The 24,016-nt window shown below is 57.5% G+C and overlaps 1 protein-coding gene across 1 annotated transcript in view; it reads left to right on the forward strand.

Moving 5' to 3' along the window:
- LOC137447774 (protein shisa-6-like) overlaps positions 1–24,016 on the forward strand; it is a 319,888-nt gene that overhangs the window by 283,605 nt on the left and 12,267 nt on the right. Inside the window, 2 exon segments of the mRNA XM_068151651.1 lie at positions 3,656–3,718; positions 21,944–22,096. Of these exon segments, the coding sequence (XP_068007752.1) occupies positions 3,656–3,718; positions 21,944–22,096 (216 nt within the window).

Raw genomic sequence — 24,016 nt, forward strand, 5'->3', positions numbered from 1 at the left:
AAGGGAAGGGGAAGGGAAGGGGAAAGGAAGGGGAAAGGAAGGGGAAGAGAAGGGGAAAGGAAAGGGGAAAGGAGGGGAAAGGAAAGGGGAAAGGAAGGGAAAGGGAAGGGGAAAGGAAGGGGAAAGGAAGGGAAAGGGAAGGGGAAAGGAAGGGGAAAGGAAGGGAAAGGGAAGGGGAAAGGAAGGGAAAGGGAAGGGGAAAGGAAGGGGAAGGGAAGGGGAAAGGGAAGGGGAAGGGAAGGGGAAAGGGAAGGGGAAGGGAAGGGGAAAGGAAAGGGGAAAGGAAGGGGAAGGAAAGGGGAAAGGAAGGGGAAGGGAAGGGGAAAGGAAGGGGAAGGGAAGGGGAAAGGAAGGGGAAGGGAAGGGGAAAGGAAGGGGAAGGGAAGGGGAAAGGAAGGGAAAGGGAAGGGGAAAGGAAGGGAAAGGGAAGGGGAAAGGAAGGGAAAGGGAAGGGAAGGGGAAAGGAAGGGGAAGGGAAGGGGAAAGGAAGGAAAAAGGAAGGGAAAAGGAAGGGGAAATAAGACTCATTTGAGGTGAGATGGGAAGCTGCTCAGGCCCAGCAGACAGTTGTGATCCTCTTCAGGTGCAATTGTGCTCAGAGGAGACACAAGGGCAGCCCAGAGGCAGGCTGTGAGGCAGCGGCTGGAGCGGTGTTCCGGGAGGGAGAAGCCTCAGCCGCTCGCCCTCGGGACCAATTACGGTGCTTGAGCTGCGCGCCGCTGTTAAACGCTTTGGTCTCCGGCCGGCGAGCGTCTCCCGGTAACCTCTCCTCTGTCAGCTCCTGCCGCGTGTGAGCAACCTCAGCCGAGGAGAGGACAAACACTTTCGATCTGTGGATGTTTTCTGTGATTTGATTTGGAAATGAGCTTTGTGGCTGCAGCTTCTCGCTGCCCATCCCTTCCTTGTGTGCCTGCAGCAGGCTGAAACCCAGCGGCAGGGCAAGCAGAGGCTCCCGTGCGAGGCGGGGGGGGAGGCTCCCGGGGCAAGATCTCCCTCGCTGGGGCTTACAGGGGAGAAGTAGCTGTGGAGCAATCCAGTGCTGCTCAGCGAACCCCCCAGCTGCAAATGTCAAGGCGAGGTCATCGGCAAGCAGAGGAGGCTCATTACTCACAGCCTCGTTTGCAAGTTGCAAACCCCGATTCAATTGCTTATAAATAAGGCAATAAATGGTGGGGAAAGCAGGCAGTGGGATAGGGGCTGACACCGAGTGCAGCGCGGGCCAGCAATGCGCCCTGGCGGCAGCGGGGGCCTCCAGCAGCCTGGGCTGCTCCGGGAGGAGTGCTGCCAGCAAGTCGAGGCAACTGAGCCTCCTCCCCTGGCACTGCTGAGAACCACACAACCAGAGAATGAGAGAATGGGTTGGAGAAGGCCTCTGAGCTCAGCCAGTCCAACACCAACCCAACCTCACCACGGCCACCAACCCATGGCCCCAGGAGCCATGGCCACAGCTTGCTGCAACACCTTCCACACCTTTCTTCAACAGCTGGTGCTGGAACCCAGTACAGGAGAGACCTGGAGAAACTGCAGTGGGTCCAGCAAAGGATCAGGAAGGTGCTTAAGGGAGAGGAGCACCTGTTGCAATGGGAGAAGCTGAGCCCTGGGTCTGTTCATGCTGGGGAGGAGAGGGCTTGGGGGGATCTCAGCAATGCTTGGAAGTAACTGAGAGTGAGTAGAGAAGACTGAGCCAGGCTCTTCTGGAGAGGAGGAGGCTGAGGGAGACCTCACTGCTCTCTGCAGCTCCCTGAGAGGATGCTGCAGCCAGGTGGGGGTTGGACTCTGCTCCCCAGTCTCAGGTGACAGAAGGAGAGGAACTGGCCTGAATTGTGCCAGGGGAGGCTGAGGGTGGAGAGGAGGAGAAATGTCTTTGCTGCAAGGGACTGGCAGAAGCTGCCCAGGGAGGTGGTGGAGTCCCCATGGCTGGAGGTGTTCCAGCAAGCTGTGGCCATGGCTCCTGGGGCCATGGGTTTGGTGACCATGCTGGGGTTGGGTTGATGGTAGGACTGGATGATCTCAGAGGGCTTTTCCAACCCAAACAACTCCATGGTTCTATGATGCTATGATCAGTGACTGGGAAGTGTACATCCACTTCACTCTGCACTAGAATCAGAAAGTCATTAGGGTTGGAAAAGGCCTCTAAGATCATCCAGTCCAACCATCAACCCAACTGCCATCACCACTAGGCTGTGTTCTGAAGCACCTCCTCTTGCACACCTCCAGGCAGGGGACTCCACCACCTCCCTGGGCAGCCTCTGCCTCTGACCACTCTTGCAGCAAGAGAGTTTTCCTCATCTCCAACCTGAACCCCCCAGGGGCACAGCTTAATCCTGGCCCCAGTCTGTATTCCAGGCTCGAGAATGACTTAGGTCAGCTGGAGAGAGCACAGGATGCCAGAAGGACAATTAGCAAAGGCAAAGCAAGTTTTATGGAGGAGCATAGAGGAAATGGCTTTGTTTAACTTGAAGAATAAAGTCAAGGGAACACAGAGTCATAGCTTTGTCAGAAAGAGCCACTGCAGACAGGAGGGGAATGGTCTCCGTGTCCCTGGCAGACAGGAGAGAAGCAATTAACCTAACAAAGCAGCAAGGAGGACCTGGGGAAACATCTGCTGGGGAGAAAGTGAAGTATCAAAGGCAGGTTTCTAAGAACAGCAGAGCAGACCTCAGGCCAGGCCATGCTGCCCCAGGAGGGCACTAGAGCTGGAGCAGGAGTCACTTGAACACAGGCATGAGGAGCTCTGCAATGAGCAGCTGAGGGAGCTGGGGGTGTTGAGCCTACAGCAGAGGAGGCTGAGGGAGACCTCATTGCTCTCTGCAGCTCCCTGAGAGGAGGCTGCAGCCAGGGGAGGGTTGGGCTCTTCTCACATGCAGCAAGTGAGGACCAGAGGAAATGGCCTCAGGTTGTGCCAGTGGAGGCTCAGGTTGGATGTTAGGAACAATTCCTTCCCAGCAAGGGCTCTCAGGCCCTGTCCCAGGCTGCCCAGGGAGGTGGTGGAGTCCCCAGCCCTGGAGGGGTCTGAGAGCTGTGTGGCTGTGGTGCTGAGGGCTGTGGTGCTGAGGGCTGTGGTGCTGAGGGCTGTGGTGCTGAGGGCTGTGGCTCAGTGGCAGTGGCTGAGCAGCAGGGGTGGCTCTGTGAGCTGTGGGTGATCCTGGGCTGTCTGAGCTCAGAGGGCTCTCCCAGCCTCAGCAGTTCAGCTGTGCTGTGCTTCTGTGATGTTGTTGTTGTGGTTCTGGTCAGAGTGGCAGAGTCTGTTGTGTAGTTTGGGCTGAAGCCTCCACGCTGCTGGGAGATGGATCAGTGGGGCAGGGGCTGTGAGGTTCCAGCAGCTCCCAAGGACCCCCCCCGATGCTGAAACACAGCTGTGGTTTGTTCCTGCCTGGACCTGCTCCTTACCTTTGCAGCTAACTCTTCATTTGCAGGCTCAGCAGAGGGGCAGCACTTTCCCATTACCATGTGCTGTTCTCCTTGCATCTGGAGTCTGCAGCACATGAACAGAATCTTCTGCTTTCTGAGGCATTTTCCTGTGCTTTCTTTAATCCTGCTGAGCTTTCCTGTGAGTGCTGGGAGCTGTAATTATCACTGCAGATCCGGGGGGGGCTGCTCAGCTCTTTCTCACAGGTTTCTTTTGTTGTTGTTTGTTTGTGTCTGTGACTTTCAGATGACCAGGAACAAAATTATAACCACCTGATACTAGACAGTGCCACCCAGACACCTACACATGGTAAGAGACCCCGAAGAGCAAAATTACACACTGCTGTAACTTTCCTCTGCCAGCCAGTGCCCTTTGCTGGCCCCCAGGCATGTTCAGTGTTAGCAGGAAGGCTGTGCTGGGGCGGGGGGGGGGCAGGAGGGATGGCTTCCATGAGCATGAACCATGGGAGCACAGTGCAGTGTGCCACTGCTCACAGTCTGACCCCTCAGCCCTCTGTGTCCCCCTGTCTGCTTGCTCCTGTCTCCCCCCGTGTCAGCAAAGTGCTCCCAGGTTTAACCAGCCCAGACTGCTCGAGCTGGGGCTGTCCCTGCTGGCTGCAGGGGGCTGGGCTGGGCTGTGGTGAGCTTCCAGGGCCCCTTTCAATCCAGCCTGTGGGTCTGTGAAAACAGACCAAATGATGGCCAAAGACAAGTCCGTCACAGCATCACAGAAGGGGTTGGAAGGGACCCTAAAGATCATCCGGTTTCACCCCCTGGCCATGGGCAAGGTGCCTTGAGCCCCTCCAGGGAGGGACATCCACAGCCTCCCTGGATGTCCTTGTGTCAGTCAGTGCTGCCTCTGTGTGTCTCTAAGCCAGGCTGGAAGGACAGTGGGCATCAGGCTGCTGAGCTCTGTGGCCAGAGCTGGAGCTCACAGCTAAGCCCAAGCTGCCCAGCCCATCCTGGTGTGGTCTGGCTGGGGTAGGCTGCTGCTGTCCCTCACCCACTGCCCAATGTCTCTCTGGCTTCCACAGTGCAGCACAGGCAAAGACCTTGCAGAGATCCAGGCCTCCCCCTGCCCACCTTCATAAGCAGAGGTTCCTCTCCCTCAAGCACTCCCAGGGGCTGCTTTCACATCTGCCAAACCCTCTTCAGCCTGTTGTGGAACCAGGCCAGTGTCTGTGGGCCCAGGAACTTCAGAAACCCAGAGCACCTTCTGGGGTCTGTGGCCTGTGCCATGGACTAGCACTGACCTGCCCCTGTGGCCTCAGGAGGTGTCTGGGGCAGCCTATCCCCACCTGGCCATGCCTCTAAGGGGTCAGGGCAGCCCTTCCAGAGCTCCTCCAAAGCTTCCCTGGGTCTTTGTCCCCAAAGAGCTTCCTCTGTGTTCATGCCTCTCTGACAGGGCTCCAGCGAGCTCTGAGAGCCTGGATGGCCATTGCTCCCAGCTCTGCAGGCGGCTCAGCACATTTATTGTCACCTCTCTAGCCTCCCTCCGACTTCACAGCCCTGGGGATCCCCCTGGCATCCTTTAGCCAGTTCCTGCTGTTCAAAGGCACTCCTTTGGTTTCCCCTTCCTTTCCACTATCTCATCCCAACCTGGAGATGTTTCTTCACTTCTTCCCTGGCCAGAAGCCCTGCCCCCCTCTGCTCAGCTCTTCTGCCTCCTCTGGCTTAGCTCCCTCCTCCTCCTGATCTTCCTTGCCCCAGGCCAGCAGCTGATCCCTCCCTGCACCCCAGCCCAATCAGCTGCAGCTTGCTGGTTGCACCCAAAGGCAGAGCAATCACTGCTGCCCAGGGCAGTGCTTCCCCTGTGCCACCAACCAAACCCCAGCCCCAGCTCCTCTCTGCTTCCTTCCCTCTTCTGCTGCTACCTTGTCTTGGCCTTGTCGTTGTTCTCCCCTCCACCCTTTGCCTGTGATGAGTTCCTCCAGCATGTGCAGCTGGAACCTCCCTTCTGCTGGGAAGCCAGCCAGTCTTGGGGCAGTCTCACCCTTCCCACAGCCCTGCTGCTCTGGATCTGTCACCCTTTTGGTTCAGCCTTCTGTTGGTAATGCAGAAACTTCATCTTGATAACTACCCTGGACCTGGGTTATGGTGAGTTTGGCCTTCCAGTACAGAATGTCCAAGCTGCTTTCCTGCAAAGAAATGGCTTGGAGGACAAAGGCCTTGGGGGTGCTGGGGGGAGCAGCTGGGCAGGAGCCAGCAATGGGCACTGGCAGCACAGGAGGCCAAGGGCAGCCTGGGCTGCAGCCAAAGCAGTGTGGCCAGAGCTGGAGAGAGAGGATCCTGCCCCTCTGCTCTGCTCTGGGGAGCCCTCCCCTGCAGGGCTGGGGCCAGATATGGGACAACCAACACAGGAAGGACCTGGAGCTGCTGGAGAGGGTCCAGAGGAGGCCACAAAGATGATCAGAGGGCTACAGAACCTCTGCTATGGGGACAGGCTGAGAGAGTTGGGGTTGTGCAGCCTGGAGAAGAGAAGCTCCAGGGAGCCCTCAGAGCTGCAGTTCAATACCTGCAGGGGAGCTGCAGGCAGCTGGGGAGGGACTGCTCAGAAGGGCTGTGGGGATAGGCCCAGGGGCAATGGTTTGGAACTGGAGCAGGGCAGAGTTAGGTTGGAGCTCAGGAGGAAGTTCTGCCCAGGGAGGCTGGGGAGACACTGGCACAGGCTGCCCAGGGAGGTGCTGGAGGCTCCAGCCCTGGAGCCTGGCTGTGTCCCTGGGCAGCCTGCTGTGGCTGGAGCTGTCCCTGCTGCCTGCAGGGGGTGGACAGGATGCCCTTGGAGGCTCCCTTCCCACCTGCTGCAATCTGTGAATCTGTGACGAGTGCTCTTGAAAAGGTCACCTGAACCCTTTGGAGTTTCCCCTTGCTCGAGGGTGGCTCAGGCAGCTCCCCCAAGCCCCTTTCTCACAGCAGTATTGGGGTGGTTTCCATCTCCCAATAGCCATGGGAGAAGCAATGGCAGCTTCAGAGCAGGCAGTGGCACAGGAGCATTTTCTGCCCCCAGCACCAGGCCCTGCAGGCTGATGATTTTGTTGACACTTTCACTTTCCTGAGAGAAAGAAAAGAAGAAGAAGCTGGAGTGATGGGGCTGGGATTGTGAGGTCTCCTCTCTGCTCCTGCTGCTTGTTCTTTACTCCTAGCACAGGCTGGCTTCTGAGCTCTGCTGCAGCAGGGCCAGCCTTGAGCAGAGGCTCTGAGCAGAAGTGTCAGTGTAGTTCCAGCAGGTCCCTGCTGCTCTCAGCAGCTCCAGGTAGCAGCCTGTGCTGGAGGTCACAGAATCACAGGCCCTGGGGGGAAAAGATCTGAAGCTCATTGGGGCCAGGCACAACCTAACCTCTCCCTGGGCACAGCTGCCAGGCTGTGGCCCTGAGCTCCTCAGGAAAAGCTTTTTGAAGGCTTCCATGGATGGGGACTCCAGGACCTCCCTGGGCAGCCAGTGCCCAGAGAGCCTTTGCTGGGAAGGAGTCTTTCCTAATGTCCAACCTAGCCCTCCCCTGGTGCACCTTGAGGCCATTTCCTCTCATCCTGTCACTTGGTCCTTGGGAGCAGAGCCCAACCCCCCCCCGGCTCCAGCCTCCTCTCAGGGAGCTGCAGAGAGCAATGAGGTCTCCCTCAGCCTCCTCTGCTCCAGGCTCAACACCCCCAGCTCCCTCAAAGAACTTGTGGTCAGCTTCCCCAGCTTTGTTGCCCTTCTCGGGACTTGCTCCAGCTCCTAGTGGCCCAGGGAGGTGGTGGAGTCCCCATCCCTGGAGGTGGTTAGGAAGAGCCTGGATGAGGCTCTTGGTGCCATGGTTGAGTTGATCAGATGGTGCTGGGTGAGAGGGTGGACTGGATGATCTGATCTCAAAGGTCTTTTCCAACCTGGTCTGGTCTACTCTACTCCACTCTACCCTATCCCACCCTACCCTACCCTATCCTATCCTATTTTAGTGGTTTGAGCCTTAACTGAGAGTTAAAAGCTCAAATGGGGAAAAGGCTGAGAATCTCTTCCCCACTTCCCCCCCCTGCCTCCTCCCTCCAAACAGGGAGAGGAGAAAAAAAAAGGGTAAGGAGCAAATCCACTTAGCAACAATCTGGAGTCAGCTTGGAAGCAGAGAGGCAAAGAATTTTTCTTTAAACTATATATATAACAATAACAGGGAAAAATAGGTTCACAAGGGCAAGGAACAAGAATGGATGGGAGGGGGACAGAAAAGAATAATACAGAACCAGTCTGTCTCTGAGGAGGTGCAGAGGCAGCAGGGAGAAGGATCAGGTCCGGCCACGTGGCTGAGGAGCAGGAGGGCAGCTGCAGTAGCTCTCATCCAGCAGAGGCAGGAGCCAAAAAGGAGATCCAACAGCTATGAGGTCCTGCTTTTTATACCCTAGCTGGGCAGGGAGGGGGGAGTGGAACAGCCTCAGCTTTCCCAGGGGAAACGCCCTGCAGGGAGGGTAAAGTACCCACAAGCCTCCCCCTGCTTGCTTCTTTTGTTTGCAGAAAGAGGCCTTAACCCACCACACCTATCCTATCCTACCCTGTCCTATCCTACCCTGTCCTATCCTACCCTATCCTATCCTACCCTACCCTATCCTATCCTCTCCTATCCTCTCCTATCCTCTCCTATCCTATCCTATCCTATCCTATCCTATCCTATCCTATCCTATCCTATCCTATCCTATCCTATCCTACTCTGTCCTATCCTGTCCTATCCTATCCTACCCTATCCTACCCTATCCTATCCTATCCTGTCCTATCCTTCGTGGAGTCATGAGCCCAAAGCTGAACCCAGCACTCAAGCTGTGGCCTCCCCAGTGCCCAGCCCAGGGGCACCATCCCTGCCCTGCTCCTGCTGCCCACAGCATTGCTGCTCCAGGCCAGGCTGCTGCTGCCCTTCTTGCCCCCCTGGGCACTGCTGGCTCCTCTTCAGCTGCTGCCCCCCAGCACCCCCAGGTCCTCGTCCAGCATCAGTTTCCAGGCACTTCCCCTAAGCCTGGAGCCTTCATGGGGCTGCTGTGGCCCCAGGGCAGGACCCAGCTCCTGGCCTTGCTGAGGCAGGTGAAGGTAACCTTCCTGTGCCCTGGCAGATGTGCTTCCTTGTGTGCTTGAGAGAGAACACTCAGAGCAGACCCACTCATGGTCTTGGGTTAGAAGCCCTCCCTTTCCTCCCCTCATTCCTTTGCTGGGTTGCACAGAGGGAGCTGGGGGAGCTGGCTGCAGCTCCCTGTGTGACTCAGGGATGTTTTAGCCCAAGGTGGCCATATGGCCACGGATGCTTTTCTTCCTGGTATTGATTTGTGCTATGGCTGCTGGGCCCCAGCTTGCTGAGTCTCAAAAGAGATTTGGATGTTTCAAACAAAGCAGCAAAAGAGCTTGAAGGATCCACAACAGCTGCTGGAACTCTGGGACAGTTCCACAACTCCCCAGGGGGAAGTTATTTCCCTTCCTGGGTAGGATGTGGTGGAGATTTGCTGTGTGATTATCCACAGGTGCTGCACCTGGGGCAGGGCAACCCTCAGCACCCATCCAGGCTTGGGGCTGATGAGACTGAGAGCAGCCCTGCAGGGAAGGCCTTGGGGGTGCTGGGGGGGAGCAGCTGGGCAGGAGCCAGCAATGGGCACTGGCAGCACAGGAGGCCAAGGGCAGCCTGGGCTGCATCCAAAGCAGCATGGCCAGAGCTGGAGAGAGAGGATCCTGCCCCTCTGCTCTGCTCTGGGGAGCCCTCACCTGCAGGGCTGGGGCCAGACATGGGACAACCAACACAGGAAGGACCTGGAGCTGATGGAGAGGCTCCAGAGGAGGCCACAAAGATGATCAGAGGTTGCAGAACCTCCCCTGTGGGGCCAGGCTGGGAGAGCTGGGGCTGTGCAGCCTGCAGAAGAGAAGGCTCCAGGGAGACCTCAGAGCAGCCTTCCAGTACCTGAAGGGCTCCAGGAGAGCTGGGGAGGGACTCTGGACAAGGGCTGGGAGTGGCAGGATGAGGAACAATGGCTTTGAGCTGGGAGAGGAGATTGCATATTAGGAAGAAATTCTTTACTGGACACAGCTGGCTCTGGGCTGCCAGGGACCAGTGCTGGCTCCCTGGGACTTTGTCACCCACTGACACCCCCATGGCCTTCTCCTGCAGGCTGTCCTTGAGCCACTCCTCACCCAGCCTGCATTTGTGCTTGGGATTGCCCTGGCACAGGTGCAGGACCTTGTACTCTTAGCTGCAAAAGAACAAATCAAAGAGGATGAGCACAGGCAGGGGGCAGGAACCAGGGAAAACCAGACTGGGCCTTAGCTCTCTGGGCTGTTCAGCTTCCCCTTCAGGTTCCTAGAGTGAAAAAAACAGACCCTTGGTTCTCACCTGGCTTGGTGGTTGCCTGTCTTGTGTGGCCATGAGATCACTGATGTGATTACACTGAACTCTTCTGATGCAGGAAGGAATAGCTGCTAATTAGTGCTGGGATCTCATGTAATCTGTGCTGTCAGGCTGCTGTAACCTAATTAGCACAGAGCTCTTCACAGCACAGCTAACAGGGGGAAGAAAAGCTCCCTTTGCTCCCTGCCTGGTAGCACAGAGGGCTTGTGGAGGGGTAAATCATGGAACCCCAGCATGGGGGGGCTGGAAGGGACCTCTGAAGGTCTTCCAGTCCGACCCCCTGCTCAAGCACACAGCAGCTTGCCCAGGATCACAATGCCCAGGATCAGCTCTTCTGCAGGCTCTCAGCCCCAGGGCTCTCAGCCTTTGCTGCTCCCAGAGCTGCTCCAGGCCCCTCAGCAGCTCTGCAGCCTGCCCTGGACTCTCTCCAGCAGTTCCCTGTCCCTCTGGAGCTGGGGAGCCAGCACTGAAATGGTTTCCTGTTCTGTGTTTGGAAAACCTGCTATGTTGGGCAGAGGTCAAGAGGAGGCCACAAAGCTGATTCAAGGACAGCTCTGCTATGAGGGTGTTCAGCCTGGAGAAGTCTCCAGGGGGACCTTAGAGCTGCCTCCCAGGAAGGCTGCAGAGAGACTTTTCCTGAGGGTGTCTGGGGACAGGACAAGAGGAATCATAGACTCATAGGAAGGGACCTCAAGGCTCAGCCAGTGCCAGCCCCCTGCCAGGGGCAGGGCCACCTCACACCACAGCAGGTTGCTCACAGCCACCTCCAGCCTGGCTGCAAACACCTCCAGGCAGGAGGCTTCCACCACCTCCCTGGGCAGCCTGGGCCAGGCTCTCACCATCCTCCTGGGGAACAACTTCTTCCTCACAGCCAATCTCAATCTCCCCACTTCTAGTATTGCTCCATCCCCCCGCAGTCCTGTCCCTCCCTCACCCCCCTCCAAAGTCCCTCCCCAGCTTTCTTGGAGCCCCCTGCAGATCCTGGAAGGCCACAATGAGGTCTCCTGGGAGCCTTCTCCTCTCCAGCCTGCACAACCCCAACTCCCTCAGGCTGTGCTCACAGCAGAGCAGCTCCAGCCCTCTGCTCCTCCTCCTGGCCCTTCTCTGGACACCTTCCAGCCCCTCCAGAGCCTTCCTGGCACAGAGGCTCCAGAGCTGGCCCCAGAGCTGCAGCTGTGGCCTCAGCAGAGTGGAGCAGAGGGGCAGAATCCCCTCCCTGGCCCTGCTGGCCACACTTCTCTTGCTGCAGCCCAGGCTCTGCTTGGCTCTCTGGGCTGCAAGTGCTCCCTGCTGGCTCCTGCTGAGCTTCTCCTCCCCCAGCACCCCCAAGGCCTTTTTCTCCAGGGCTGCTCTGCAGCCAGTCCCTGCCCAGCCTGTATCAGTGCCTGGGATTGCCCTGAATGGTTTGGAGCTGAGGCAGAGCAGGGTTAGAGTGGAGCTGAGGAAGAAGTTCCTCAGTAGGAGGCTGGTGAGACTCTGGCACAGGCTGCCCCAGGGAGACTGTGGCTGCCTTCTCCCTGGGGGTGTTCAAGGCCAGGCTGGATGAGGCCTTGGGCAACCTGAGCTAGCTGAGAGGTGTCCCTGCCCAGGGCAGAGAGGTTGGAGGAGCAGAGCTCTGAGGTCCCTTCCTGCCTAAACCCTTCTCCAAGTCCATGATTTTGTGTGGGAAAGGTGGAGCTGAGTGCTGTGGTGCTGGTTCCTAAATACAGCTCAGTTCTGCCTGTGAGTTTCAGCTCAGCCCTTCAGTGGCTGGCTGTATCCTGCTCAGCTCTCCAGTCTTTGTGCACACCAGGCACATGCAATTATTTCCCTATCAAACCATTCCAATGTGACTGAAAAGAAGGAGCTGGAGGCAGCGTGGCAGCAGCTGTAACTGAGATGTGTATTGACTGCCTGGGCCCAGTGTCTGTAAAGCTTAACACTTGATTTTGTCACTGCTGCTGCAATCTAATCTCATTCTGTTTAGTGCATATTTAATTATGCTCCCCCAAAGAGTCAGGTAGCAGCAGTTGTTACATCCATCCAGGCAGCACCGAAGGATGGAGCGAGCAGGGAGCTCTCAGCATCGTGTTTCTGGCAGCCCACAGCAGCTGCTGAGCAGCTCTGAAAGCACAGCCCCTGGAAAACCACCAGGAGCAAGGAGTGGCTTCAGGAGCTTCATTTGGCCAAGTGCTGCTCCAGAGGAGATGGCAGGGTCTGATGGAGACAAGTTCCCTTTGAGAGCTGCAGTTGTGAACCTGAAACAGATTCCTATGGATGAGTTTGGGTTCACCCTCTCCTCTCCTCTCCTCTCCTCTCCTCTCCTCTCCTCTCCTCTCCTCTCCTCTCCTCTCCTCTCCTCTCCTCTCCTCTCCTCTCCTCTCCTCTCCTCTCCTCTCCTCTCCTCTCCTCTCCTCTCCTCTCCTCTCCTCTCCTCTCCTCTCCTCTCCTCTCCTCTCCTCTCCTCTCCTCTCCTCTCCTCTCCTCTCCTCTCCTCTCCTCTCCTCTCCTCTCCTCTCCTCTCCTCTCCTCTCCTCTCCTCTCCTCTCCTCTCCTCTCCTCTCCTCTCCTCTCCTCTCCTCTCCTCTCCTCTCCTCTCCTCTCCTCTCCTCTCCTCTCCTCTCCTCTCCTCTCCTCTCCTCTCCTCTCCTCTCCTCTCCTCTCCTCTCCTCTCCTCTCCTCTCCTCTCCTCTCCTCTCCTCTCCTCTCCTCTCCTCTCCTCTCCTCTCCTCTCCTCTCTCCTCTCCTCTCCTCTCCTCTCCTCTCCTCTCCTCTCCTCTCCTCTCCTCTCCTCTCCTCTCCTCTCCTCTCCTCTCCTCTCCTCTCCTCTCCTCTCCTCTCCTCTCCTCTCCTCTCCTCTCCTCTCCTCTCCTTCCCCATATTGTTTCCACCTCCTCTCTTTCTCCTTCCCATCCTCCTCCCACCTCCTTCCCTGCTCCCCCTCAGTTCTCAATCCAGGCCATCTCTCTTCCCACTCACTAACAAGGCTTTGGGGGATAAATTGCTGAAGTAATTCTCACATCAATTTTCTCACATCAGCCCAGAAGCTTCAATTTGGGAGGATCCCAGCAGATATGGAAATGATTCCCCCTCCTGTCACATCTCCTCCAGCAATTTGTTGAGGGTTTTGTGCCTATTGTGTTTAAGATGCTGTTTACAAAATCATAACAATTAAGGGCTGTTGAAATGAGATTGATCCCCAGTAGAAATGGATGTGAGGAAATGAGAAGGTAATCAGATCTCTGGAAGTGAACCTGCAGCCCAAACAGACCCAGATGTGAGCTGCTCTCCCTGCAGAGCAGCAGGGCTTCCAGGGAGGGGGTGAGAGGGAGGCACCAGCTGGCCTGGCAGCGCTGGGCCAGCCACAGGGCGAAAGGAGATTGCCTCGAGCTGCACCCTGGGATGTTTAGGCTGGGGATTAGGAAACCTTTCTTCCCCAACAGGATCATCAGGCACAGAAAAAGGCTGCCCAGGGAGGTGCTGGAGTCCCCATCCCTGGAGGGGTTTGGATGAGCTGGTTAGGAACCTGGTCACAGATTGCAGCAGCTTGGAAGGGACTCTCCAAGGTCATCTTGCTCAAACCCCTGCAGCCAGCAGGGACTCCTCCAGCTAGAGCAGGCTGCTCAGGCCCCCACTCCAGCACCTCCCTGGGCAGCCTGTGCCAGTGTCTCTCTGGGCAGCCTGTGCCAGTGTCTCCCTGGGCAGCCTGTGCCAGTGTCTCTCTGGGCAGCCTGTGCCACTGTCTCCCTGGGCAGCCTGTGCCAGTGTCTCCCTGGGCAGCCTGTGCCAGTGTCTCTCTGGGCAGCCTGTGCCACTGTCTCCCTGGGCAGCCTGTGCCACTGTCTCCCTGGGCAGCCTGTGCCAGTGTCTCCCCAGCCTCCCTGGGCAGAACTTCCTCCTGAGCTCCAACCTAACTCTGCCCTGCTCCAGTTCCAAACCATTGCCCCTGGGTCTATCCCCACAGCCCTTCTGAGCAGTCCCTCCCCAGCCTGCCTGTAGGTCCCCTGCAGGTCCTGGAAGGCTGCTCTGAGGTCTCCCTGGAGCCTTATCTTCTCCAGGCTGAACAGCCCCAACTCTCCCAGCCTGGCCCCTGGAAGATGCTGGGCTCAGTGACCTTCAGGTCTGTTCCAACCAGGCAGTTCTGTGCCAGCACAGTGCCAGGTTTAATGCCCACCAGTTGCACTTATGGAGGAGCTGCCAGCTGATGGTGGAGCTGCTCTACAGAGCAGGCTGAAGAGCAAAGCAGAGTGTTGTGTGGTGGTGCAGCTGCAGTGACACAAGGACAGACTGGAGCAAAGCCCTTGGTGAGTCAGGATCATCATTCACCTGAGAGCTTGCTAAGTGCCCTCCAGTGCAGAGCCAGCCCTTGTGCAGGGATCCTCTGCTCTGCTGGGGCCATGGCTGGGCTTAAGCAATGCAACCAGCCCCTGTGTGCTGACCTTCCCCTGCAGTGATGTCGAGGGCAGAGCCTGACCCTAGGGCTGAGAACTGATACAAGTCAACTTGGTTTAGATGCTGAGCCTCAAGCAGCTGCTCTGTGCTTAAACCCATGGCTTGTCTGCACAGAGCAAGCACTCTGCATGGGCTGGGCTGGGCTCACACAGCCTCCCAGCTGCAGGTGCAGCCCATCCGTGGGGACAGAGGATGTGAGCACACAGCCCCGAATTGCCCCAGGGGAGGTTTAAGCTGGACATGAGGAAGGATTTCTTCCCCCAGAAGGGTTGTCAAGGCCTGGAACAGGCTGCCCAGGGCAGTGCTGGAGTCCCCATCCCTGGAGGGTTTCAAATGAGAGTTAGGGTTTGGAAGGGACATCCAGAGATCATCCAGATGGACCCCACTGCCAGAGCAGGATCACACAGGGCAGGTCACAGGAACACAGCCAGCTCCACAACCTCTCTGGGCAGCCTGCTCCAGGCCTCCAGCACCCTCACAACAAACAACTTTCTCCTCCTGCTCAGATCCAGCCTCCTGGCTGCCACTCTGTGCCCACTGCCCCTTGTGCTGGCCCTGGGCACCACTGTGCAGAGCCTGGCCCCAGCCTCTTGCCCCCCACAGCTCCTTTAGCTCTTGCTGAGCATTGCTCAGCTGCCCTCTGGGGCTGCTCTTCTGCAGGCTCTCAGCCCCAGGGCTCTCAGCCTTTGCTGCTCCCAGAGCTGCTCCAGGCCCCTCAGCAGCTTTGCAGCTTGCCCTGGACTCTCTCCAGCAGTTCCCTGTCCCTCTGGAGCTGGGCAGCCCAGCACTGGGCACAGGACTCCAGTGTAGAATAGAGTGGAAGGAGAACCTCCCTTGACTTGCTGGCCACAGTTTTCTTCACCCACCCTAGGAGACCATTGGCCTCCTTGGCCAGGAGGGCACGTTGGTGTTCCATGGATAGCTTATCAGTATCATTTCTATCAGCTCACTTTGCCTCTGCCAGGAGGTGCTGGTGGTCCCTGCACTGCCATCAGCCTGGCTGGGAGCCACTGCCTCAGCCAGAGCCCAACAGGCTGAAGGAGGAGAGTCACACCCAGCTTGCTCAGCATGGGGACTCATTTCTCTGAGGGCTGAGTTACTTTTAGCTTGCTCACCTTGCCTGCCTCCTGCCAGGATGCATTTCCCTTTCCCAGTCAGCTTTGGGCATGAGGCACTCACAGAGGTGGAAGGAGACAGCAGGCTGAGAGTCCCCAGTTCAGCAAGAGCGAGTCCCTGGTGCCAGGGCTGCACAGGGCTGCAGGCTGACTGCCCCAGTGCAGGCAGATGTGGTTAAGCACTTCATGGACTCAGAAGCATCTTCCTGTTGGCAGCCCCTGGGTGACACAGCTCAGGTGAGGTCATTGTTCTGTGGCCAGCAGATGCAGAGAGGGGATTCTGAATCTGCTCTGCTCTGGGGAGACTTCACCTGCAGTAGTGCAGCCAGTACTGGTGCCCCAGCTCAAGAACAACCTGGAGCTGCTGGAGAGGGTCCAGAGGAGGCCACAAAGATGATCAGAGGGCTGCAGAGCCTCTGCTACAGGGACAGGCTGGGAGAGCTGGGGCTGTTCAGCCTGGAGAAGACTCCAGAGGGACCTTAAGGCAGCCTTCCAGTATCTGAAGGGGACCTAGAGAAAGGCTGGGGAGGGACTGCTCAGAAGGGCTGTGGGGACAGGACCAGAGGCAATGGTTTGGAACTGGAGCAGGGCAGAGTTAGGAGGAGGTTCAGGAGGAAGTTCTGCCCAGGGAGGCTGGGGAGACACTGGCACAGGCTGCCCAGGGAGGTGCTGGAGGCTCCAGCCCTGGAGCCATCCAAGCTCAGCCTGGCTGTGTCCCTGGGCAGCTGCTGTGGCTGGAGCTGTCCCTGCTGCCTGCAGGGGGTGGACAGGATGCCCTTGGAGGGTCCCTTCCCAGCTGCTGTCTGTGCTGTGTGATGTTCTGCAGCACTGGAGGACATCTTCTTGCCATGTGCTGCTGTACCTCCTGCTTTTGGCATCTTAGCCCTTCAGATTGCTGCTCAGATCTCAGCCCTGCCAGCCCTCATCCTAGCACCATCCCGATGCACAGAGGCTTTTTAATCACTGACTGAAGCTGAAGTCCCACATCTCCAGCTCCTCTAAATGAGGGCAGCTATTCACTGGAGAGCTGCTGGTTTGCACCACGGAGAATCTGACCTGGAAATGTAGAAACCTCTTTGAGATTCTTCCTGAGAGCTGCAAAGGCCTATTAATAACAGTGTTTGTAGCAGGAGACAGAAGGGGTGTGAAAACACAGAGCCCTCCCTGCAAACACTGGGAGCTGTGGTAGGATCTGAAACTCCAGGCTGGGAACATCAGTTCTTTGCCTGCTCTAACAGGATGTCACCTCCAGCATGGCTCAGGAGGTGCTGAGCCTGGGCACAGCAGCCACTGCCAGAGGAAGGTGGGAAGGTCCTTGGGAAGAGCCTGCAGCAGAGCTGGGGAAGGCTTCGCTGTCAGAGCCTTCGAGTGGCTGAGCAGAAGGCAGTGCTGGGGGAGCTTTCTGCTTTGACAGAGGGCCCAAGCTGAGCTGAAGCTGAGCAGCAGAAGGCTTGGTGGTAGCAGCTCCTCCTAGGTGACATTGTTTGCTTTCCCTGGGTGAATGCTTTAAAAGGCATCTGCTGAAATGTCTTGCAAAATTCACACAACATATGTGCAGGCTCCGAGCAGACACGGAGCACATCCCTGCTGCCTCCTGGGCTCCCTGCACAACTTGCCCAGGAAGTCACTTCTGATTGTCTTGGCTGTCAGCTGCTGCTGTCCCTGCACATGCAGGGCTCTGCTCCTTCTGCAAACAGACTGAAACACCGACTGCCTTCCAAGAACAGGGGCAGAGCAGCACTGCAAGGAGGCTTCGGGTCTGAGCTCCACACCGCGGATCCCCAGCGTTAGCCCTCCTGAAGCAGCTCTGAGCCCTCTGCTTGCAGCAAGTGCCACGAGGCTCTCCTGCAGCCTTGAGGGACTTCTTCCCTTCCTAGGCTACCAAGCAGCTGGGTAAAGCAGAGGCTGAATCCATGCCCTGTCCACTCACACCAGCTGTAGCTGCAGAGAGGGAACCCAAGCACCCTCTAGGTGCCATATCCCACACTGCCCTTATAGCCTCTCCTGCACACAGGATGCAGCAGCACAAATGCTCCTTGTGCCAAGGGCCAGGGCTGGGCTGGCCACCAGAGGAGTGCCAGAGGCTCTCCATGAAGCCTCTGCTTGCCAAAGGGAAGAGAAAGGGAAGCAGGGAGAGAGACTGCTGGGGTGGGAGAGGAACTGCCCCAGCTGGGCTGGAGAGAAGAACAATGCCAGGGGACAGAGACACAGAGACACAAAGCAGTGTGGACCCCAAGCCCTGCTGGCACCACTGGCACCACTGCTGCTGGGGGCAGGCACTGGGCAAGTCCCAGCCTGGACTCAGCAGCAGATGGGAAGCAGATGCAGGAGCTGGGTTCTGGCAGGGGATTGAGGATGCCAGAGCTGGGGCTGGAAGGCAGAAGGGACAGAGTCCTGCTGGGACAGCAGGCAGGGAAGAAGAGGCTTGGCCCTGGGGATCCCTCAGCTTGCTCCTGAGGATGCCATCCATGGGCTGCACTCCCTTGGGGGGCAGCTGAGGGTGCCCTGTGCTGTCTGCTCCTCCCCACAGGAGCCACCTCTGCCTTCCTGCCCCCAAGGTGTGGCACAAGCTCTGGCAGTGCCCTTGGTGTGCAGAGCTCTCTGCCAGTCTGCCCCTGGGCAGCACTTTCTCTTCTTTCTGTGCAGGAGCCAGGTCCAGAGGGAGCAGGGGAGCCTTGCTGAGCCTGCCCCATGTGTCCTTTGGCTTTCCCAGAAGCACCACAGGGTCTGAACTCACCCAGCAGTTCTGGGCCACCGAGCAGAGGAAATGCTCAGTGCTGCTCTGTGTCCAAGAGGGACAGAGCTGCAAAGGGAGACTTTCCCCACAGGGGTGCCTGCTGCCTTCCTGCTCTCCATGCCAGCACCCTGCAGCCCAGGGAGTCTCTGGTGATGCTCTGCCATGGTGCCAGCCCTGCCAGTGGCTGGAGCAGCACAGCTCTCTGGTCAGAGCACTGAGCCCACGGATCTCAGTAGATGAGGCAATGCTGCAGAGCTGAGATCTCTCCTGCTGACTTCATCAGAGGCACACTGGCAGAATTTTAAGCTGCTTTAGGAGGCTGTGGCTGCTTTGGGGCTGCAGCACAGAGAATTTGTAACCCAGGAGAGATGCCACTGCTGGGCAATGTCTCTGCTGGGTGTGCTCTGAGCTGGGGGGCTTGGGTCCCTCCAGGTTCCCCTGTAAATCACTTTGCAAGGTGTGCCCAGAGTGCACAATGTGTCTGAGAGCCATCAGGTGGCTGTGGCTGCAGTGTGGTGCTGAGGGACATGGGGATGCATTCTGACTTTCAAAGGTAACCCCATGGTACATGATCCATCTTCCAGGGTTATCTCCCTCTGCTGCACTGGGAGGAGTGGGAGTGCTGGGGAACAGAGCAGCAGACAAGCTCCAGCTCTGGGGTCCCCAGTATAGGAAGGGCCTGAAACTGTTGGAGCAGGTCCAGAGGAGGCCACCAAGATGATCAGAGGCTGCAGAACCTCCCCTGTGGGGCCAGGCTGGGAGAGCTGGGGCTGTGCACCCTGCAGAAGAGAAGGCTCCAGGGAGACCTCAGAGCAGCCTGCCAGGACCTGAAGGGCTCCAGGAGAGCTGGGGAGGGACTCTGGACAAGGGCTGGGAGTGCCAGGATGAGGAACAATGGCTTTGAGCTGGGAGAGGGGAGACTGAGAGTGGAGAGGAGGAAGAAATTGTTGGCAGTGAGGGTGGGGAGAGCCTGGCAGAGGCTGCCCAGGGAGGCTGTGGCTGTGCCCTGCCTGGAGGTGTTCCAGGCCAGGCTGGATGAGGCCTTGAGCAGCCTGTGCTGGTGGGAGGTGTCCCTGCCCAGAGCAGGGGGCTGGAGCTGGATGAACTTTCAGGTGCCTTCCAACCCAACCCATTGTAGGCCTCTGTGACTCTGTGCTGGAGGAGTGATGACCACTAAGAAAATCCTGCTGAGCTGGTCCCAGCATATCAACCACAGGAGCTGCTTCTCACAGTGTCACAGTCTCACAGTATCACCAAGGTTGGAAGAGACCTCGAGGATCATGGAGTCCAAGCTGTCACCACAGATCTCATGGCCAGACCATGGCACCAAGTGCCACATCCAATCCCCTCTGGAACACCTCCAGGGATGGGGACTCCACCACCTCCCTGGGCAGCACATTCCAGTGGCCAACAACTCTCTCTGGGAAGAACTTTCTCCTCCCCTCCAGCCTAAACCTCCCCTGGCACAGCTTGAGACTGTGTCCTCTTGTTCTGCTGCTGGTTGCCTGGGAGAAGAGCCCAACCCCCACCTGGCTACAACCTCCCTGCAGGGAGTTGTAGAGGGCAATGAGGTCTCCCCTGAGCCTCCTCTTCTGCAGGCTAAGCAACCCCAGCTCCCTCAGCCTCTCCTCACAGGGCTGTGCTCCAGACCCCTCCCCAGCTTTGTTGCCCTTCTCTGGACACCTTCAAGTCTCTCAATGTCCTTCTTGAACTGAGGGGCCCAGAACTGGACACAGGACTCAAGGTGTGGCCTAACCAGTGCTGAGCACAGGGCACAATGACTTCCCTGCTCCTGCTGGCCACACTGTTCCTGCTGCAGGCCAGGATGCCATTGGCCTTCTTGGCTGCCTGGGCACACTGCTGGCTCATGTTCAGGCAGCTGTCAATCAGCACCCCCAGGTCCCTCTCTGTTTGGCAGCTCTCAGCCACTCTGACCCCAGCCTGTAGCTCTGCCTGGGGTTGCTGTGGCCAAAGTGCAGCCCCTGGCACTTGGACTTGTTGAATGCCATCCTGTTGGCCTCTGCCCATCTGTCCAGTCAGTCGGGGTCCCTCTGCAGATATCTTCTACCCTCTAACTGACTAACATCTGCTCCTAACTTGCTGTCATCTGCAAACTTGCTGATGGCTGACTCAATCCCCTCATCCAGATCATCAATGAAGATGTTAAAGAGGATGGGGCCCAGCACTGATCCCTGGGGGGGTGGTGAGAGAGAGCAGAGACTCCTTACTGGAGTCTCCCATCCTCTGCTCCTGCCCTCAAACTCCATTATGCAAAAGACATCTGAGATTAGCTCTGGTCCTTTCATCTGATCCCTGACTCTGCTGAAGGCTGGGCAGTGGAGTTCAAGGTGACTTCTCACCTGCCAGAACCATGGCAGTGTGTGGCTGAGTGACTGGAAGGGAAAAGCAGGAGAGGAGATGTCCTCATTCTGCCCAAGCCCCTCAGCTAAGCGTGTGGCACTTGATTTCACACACCTCATGCAAGCAGACAATTAATGCTCCTCCCTGGCACTGAGCACATATCCCAGCCTTATGCCTGAGCTGATTTCTGCATGTCCAAGCCTCCATGCAAATGGAGATTAGACACAGGTTGTGGCTGGGAGATCTGCAAAGAGACATTGCCCCGGGGCCCTGCCACACGCAGGGAGCTGGGAGTGGGGACAGAGTTTCACTGCTGATGGAGGCTCTGTTTGCTGGATAACATCTAATCAATTGTTTCCAGTGCCCTGATGGGTATGATGCAGTGCCTAATCCTGCAGTCAGTCTATTAGACATGGATGGAAGTCATCAGCAAGAAAATGATGTTCTCAGAGAGATGACACATTGGCTGTATGCTCACTTGGGGCTATGCTCTTCTCACCAGGCAATAACCTTACTCCAGGAGTGCAGAGATGAACATCAGCAACAGGGAAGAGCACTTTATTAACCACGATGGTTATTGCACTGTGCAGAGGAAATCTGCTCCATTGCTAAGCTTCTATAGGAAATGTAATGTCCCAGAAGTGGGAGCAAAGTGCTGCTCTGGCAGGGAGCTGCAAGTGCCTTACCTGTGGGGTGGATTTGTGGTTGCTGAACACAGAGGACAGGCTGGGAGAGCTGGGGCTGTGCAGCCTGCAGAAGAGCAGGCTCCAGGGAGACCTCAGAGCAGCCTGCCAGGACCTGAAGGGCTCCAGGAGAGCTGGGGAGGGACTCTGGACAAGGGCTGGGAGTGCCAGGATGAGGAACAATGGCTTTGAGCTGGGAGAGGGGAGACTGAGACTGAGAGGAGGAAGAAATTGTTGGCAGTGAGGGTGGGGAGAGCCTGGCACAGGCTGCCCAGGGAGGCTGTGGCTGTGCCCTGCCTGGAGGTGTTCCAGGCCAGGCTGGATGAGGCCCTGAGCAGCCTGTGCTGGTGGGAGGTGTCCCTGCCCAGGGCAGGGGCTGGAGCTGGATGATCTCTGAGGTCCCTTCCAGCCCAACCCATTCTATGTTTCTATAACTGTACAAAGTAAGCCCCAGAGCCTCTCTGCCCTGTCTCTGGGGGTGGGGAAGGGGCTGAAGGGGCTGCTGCTGCCTGAGCTCAGACAGGCTGCTGTGGGGTCACTGCACAGCACTGTGCCACAGCTCTCCACAGCAGTGAGGTGACTGACAGCCCCCCAGCCCCTCTGCCTGCTGTGAGCAGAGCTGGCTGCTGCAGCTGCTTTCCAGGCAGCAGTTTGCCTCTCTCCCCAGTCGCTGTGGACCAGGAGGCAAAGCCACAGGATCCCTTCCTCACCGCTCTGCCGCTGCCAGCTTGAACCATGTCCAGCAGCCTGCCCCAGCAGCCTGCCCCAGCAGCTGGCTCAGAGCCTGCTGGAGCCTGGCACCGGCTCTCAGCTGGTTTGGTGCACACTGTGGACCTGAGTTTCTCTGTTGTTTTTCCCCTGCAGACAAACCACGGATGAACAACATCCTCACCTCCGCCACCGAGCCCTACGACCTGTCCTTCTCCCGCTCCTTCCAGAACCTCTCGCACCTGCCCCCCTCCTACGAGTCTGCAGTCAAGACAAACCCAAGTAAATATTCTTCTCTGAAGAGGCTAAGTAGGTGTCAGCTCCTTTCATTTTCTTTGTATCTCACGGGCTTGCAGGCCGTGGTGGGCACCGTGCTAAGGCGCTGAGCTGGGTGGCTGCGCTGCCCACGGCGCCTCTGCAGTGATGATGCTCCCGGCTGCCACTCCCCACCAAGGGAGAGCTCAGGGTCACTTCATCACTGCTGCAGCACATGTGCTGCCTGCTTACTGACCTCCTTGCTCTGCTGCCTCCCACGACTTGCCTGCTCTCTGCTCCTGAGGGAGCCACCTGAGAGTCCTTGTCCTTCCTGCAGGAGCTGGGGTGAGCCCAGCTGGCTGCCGGGCCCCAGCTGAGCTCTCAGCATTCCCAGGGCAGATGTTGCACCACCCACAGGGGAGCTGGAAGCAGATGCCAAGCAGGCCAAGGGGAAGCTGCTGAAATCGTTGGGAGCATCTATCCTGCCTTGAGCAGAGCTCTGGTCTGCTGTGTTCCATGCTGTGCATGCCTGGAGCTGGACCTGCCCTGTACTGTGCACTCTGATGTCTCAGCATGTTGCTCGCTGCTCTGCTCAGGCCAGTTAGGCTCTGCTCAGGCCAGTTAGGTTCTGCTCAGACCAGTCAGGTTCTGCTCAAGCCAGTTAGGCTCTGCTCAGGCCACTTAGGCTGTGCTCAGGCCAGTTAGGCTCTGCTCAGACCAGTTAGGCTGTGCTCAGGCCAGTTAGGTTCTGCTCAGGCCAGTTAGGTTCTGCTCAGACCAGTCAGGTTCTGCTCAAGCCAGTTAGGCTCTGCTCAGGCCAGTTAGGCTGTGCTCAGGCCAGTTAGGTTCTGCTCAGGCCAGTTAGGTTCTGCTCAGACCAGTCAGGTTCTGCTCAGGCCAGTTAGGCTCTACTCAGGCCAGTTAGGCTCTGCTCAGGCCAGTTAGGTTCTGCTCAGACCAGTCAGGTTCTGCTCAGGCCAGTTAGGCTCTACTCAGGCCAGTTAGGTTCTGCTCAGGCCAGTTAGGTTCTGCTCAGACCAGTCAGGTTCTGCTCAGGCCAGTTAGGCTCTACTCAGGCCAGTTAGGTTCTGCTCAGGCCAGTTAGGTTCTGCTCAGACCAGTCAGGTTCTGCTCAGGCCAGTTAGGCTCTACTCAGGCCAGTTAGGTTCTGCTCAGGCCAGTTAGGTTCTGCTCAGACCAGTCAGGTTCTGCTCAAGCCAGTTAGGCTCTGCTCAGGCCAGTTAGGCTGTGCTCAGGCCAGTTAGGTTCTGCTCAGACCAGTCAGGTTCTGCTCAGACCAGTTAGGCTCTGCTCAGGCCAGTTAGGCTGTGTTCAGGCCAGTTAGGCTGTGCTCAGGCCAGTTAGGCTCTGCTCAGGCCACTTAGGCTGTGCTCAGGCCACTTAGGCTGTGCTCAGGCCAGTTAGGCTGTGTTCAGGCCAGTTAGGCTCTGCTCAGACCAGTTAGGCTCTGCCCTTTCTGTTTGTTGTGTTGCACTGTTCTGCCAGCCTTGCTGTAATGCTCCTGATGGTAAAGCCTTCAGCTCTGGTGGGATGATGATGATGAGCTCAGTGCTGTCTGTGTGGGCAGAAGCTCTCTCCACACTGGCTCTGGGTTTGTGGCCTCCCTGTCTGCATGAATAGAATCATAGAATTGTTTTGGGTGGAAGAGGCTTTTCAGGTTGAGTCCAACCTCCAGCCTGAGATACCAAGGCCACTATACCATGTCCCAAAGTGTCCTGTGTTTTCTGGGTGTTCCCACACTGCCTCTCCTAGAGCAATAACCTGGGTGTTTATCCTTGGTTGAAGGTAGTATCCTAATCATAGGATCAATAATGAGGAGGAGCAGATCCTACCTCCTCAGTGCCTACGGGATCTACATTCCTAAGCCAGCCAGCTGAACAGGACACACAGCACCACAGTGTCAAGGAAGCCCTTGGACTGTCCATCAGAAATGTCTGCAGATGTTTTCCCCAG

The sequence above is a fragment of the Melanerpes formicivorus genome, unplaced genomic scaffold (genome assembly GCF_026170545.1).
Source record: "Melanerpes formicivorus ecotype bairdi unplaced genomic scaffold, bMelFor1.0.p_v2 SCAF_21, whole genome shotgun sequence".
Classification (NCBI taxonomy): domain Eukaryota; kingdom Metazoa; phylum Chordata; class Aves; order Piciformes; family Picidae; genus Melanerpes; species Melanerpes formicivorus.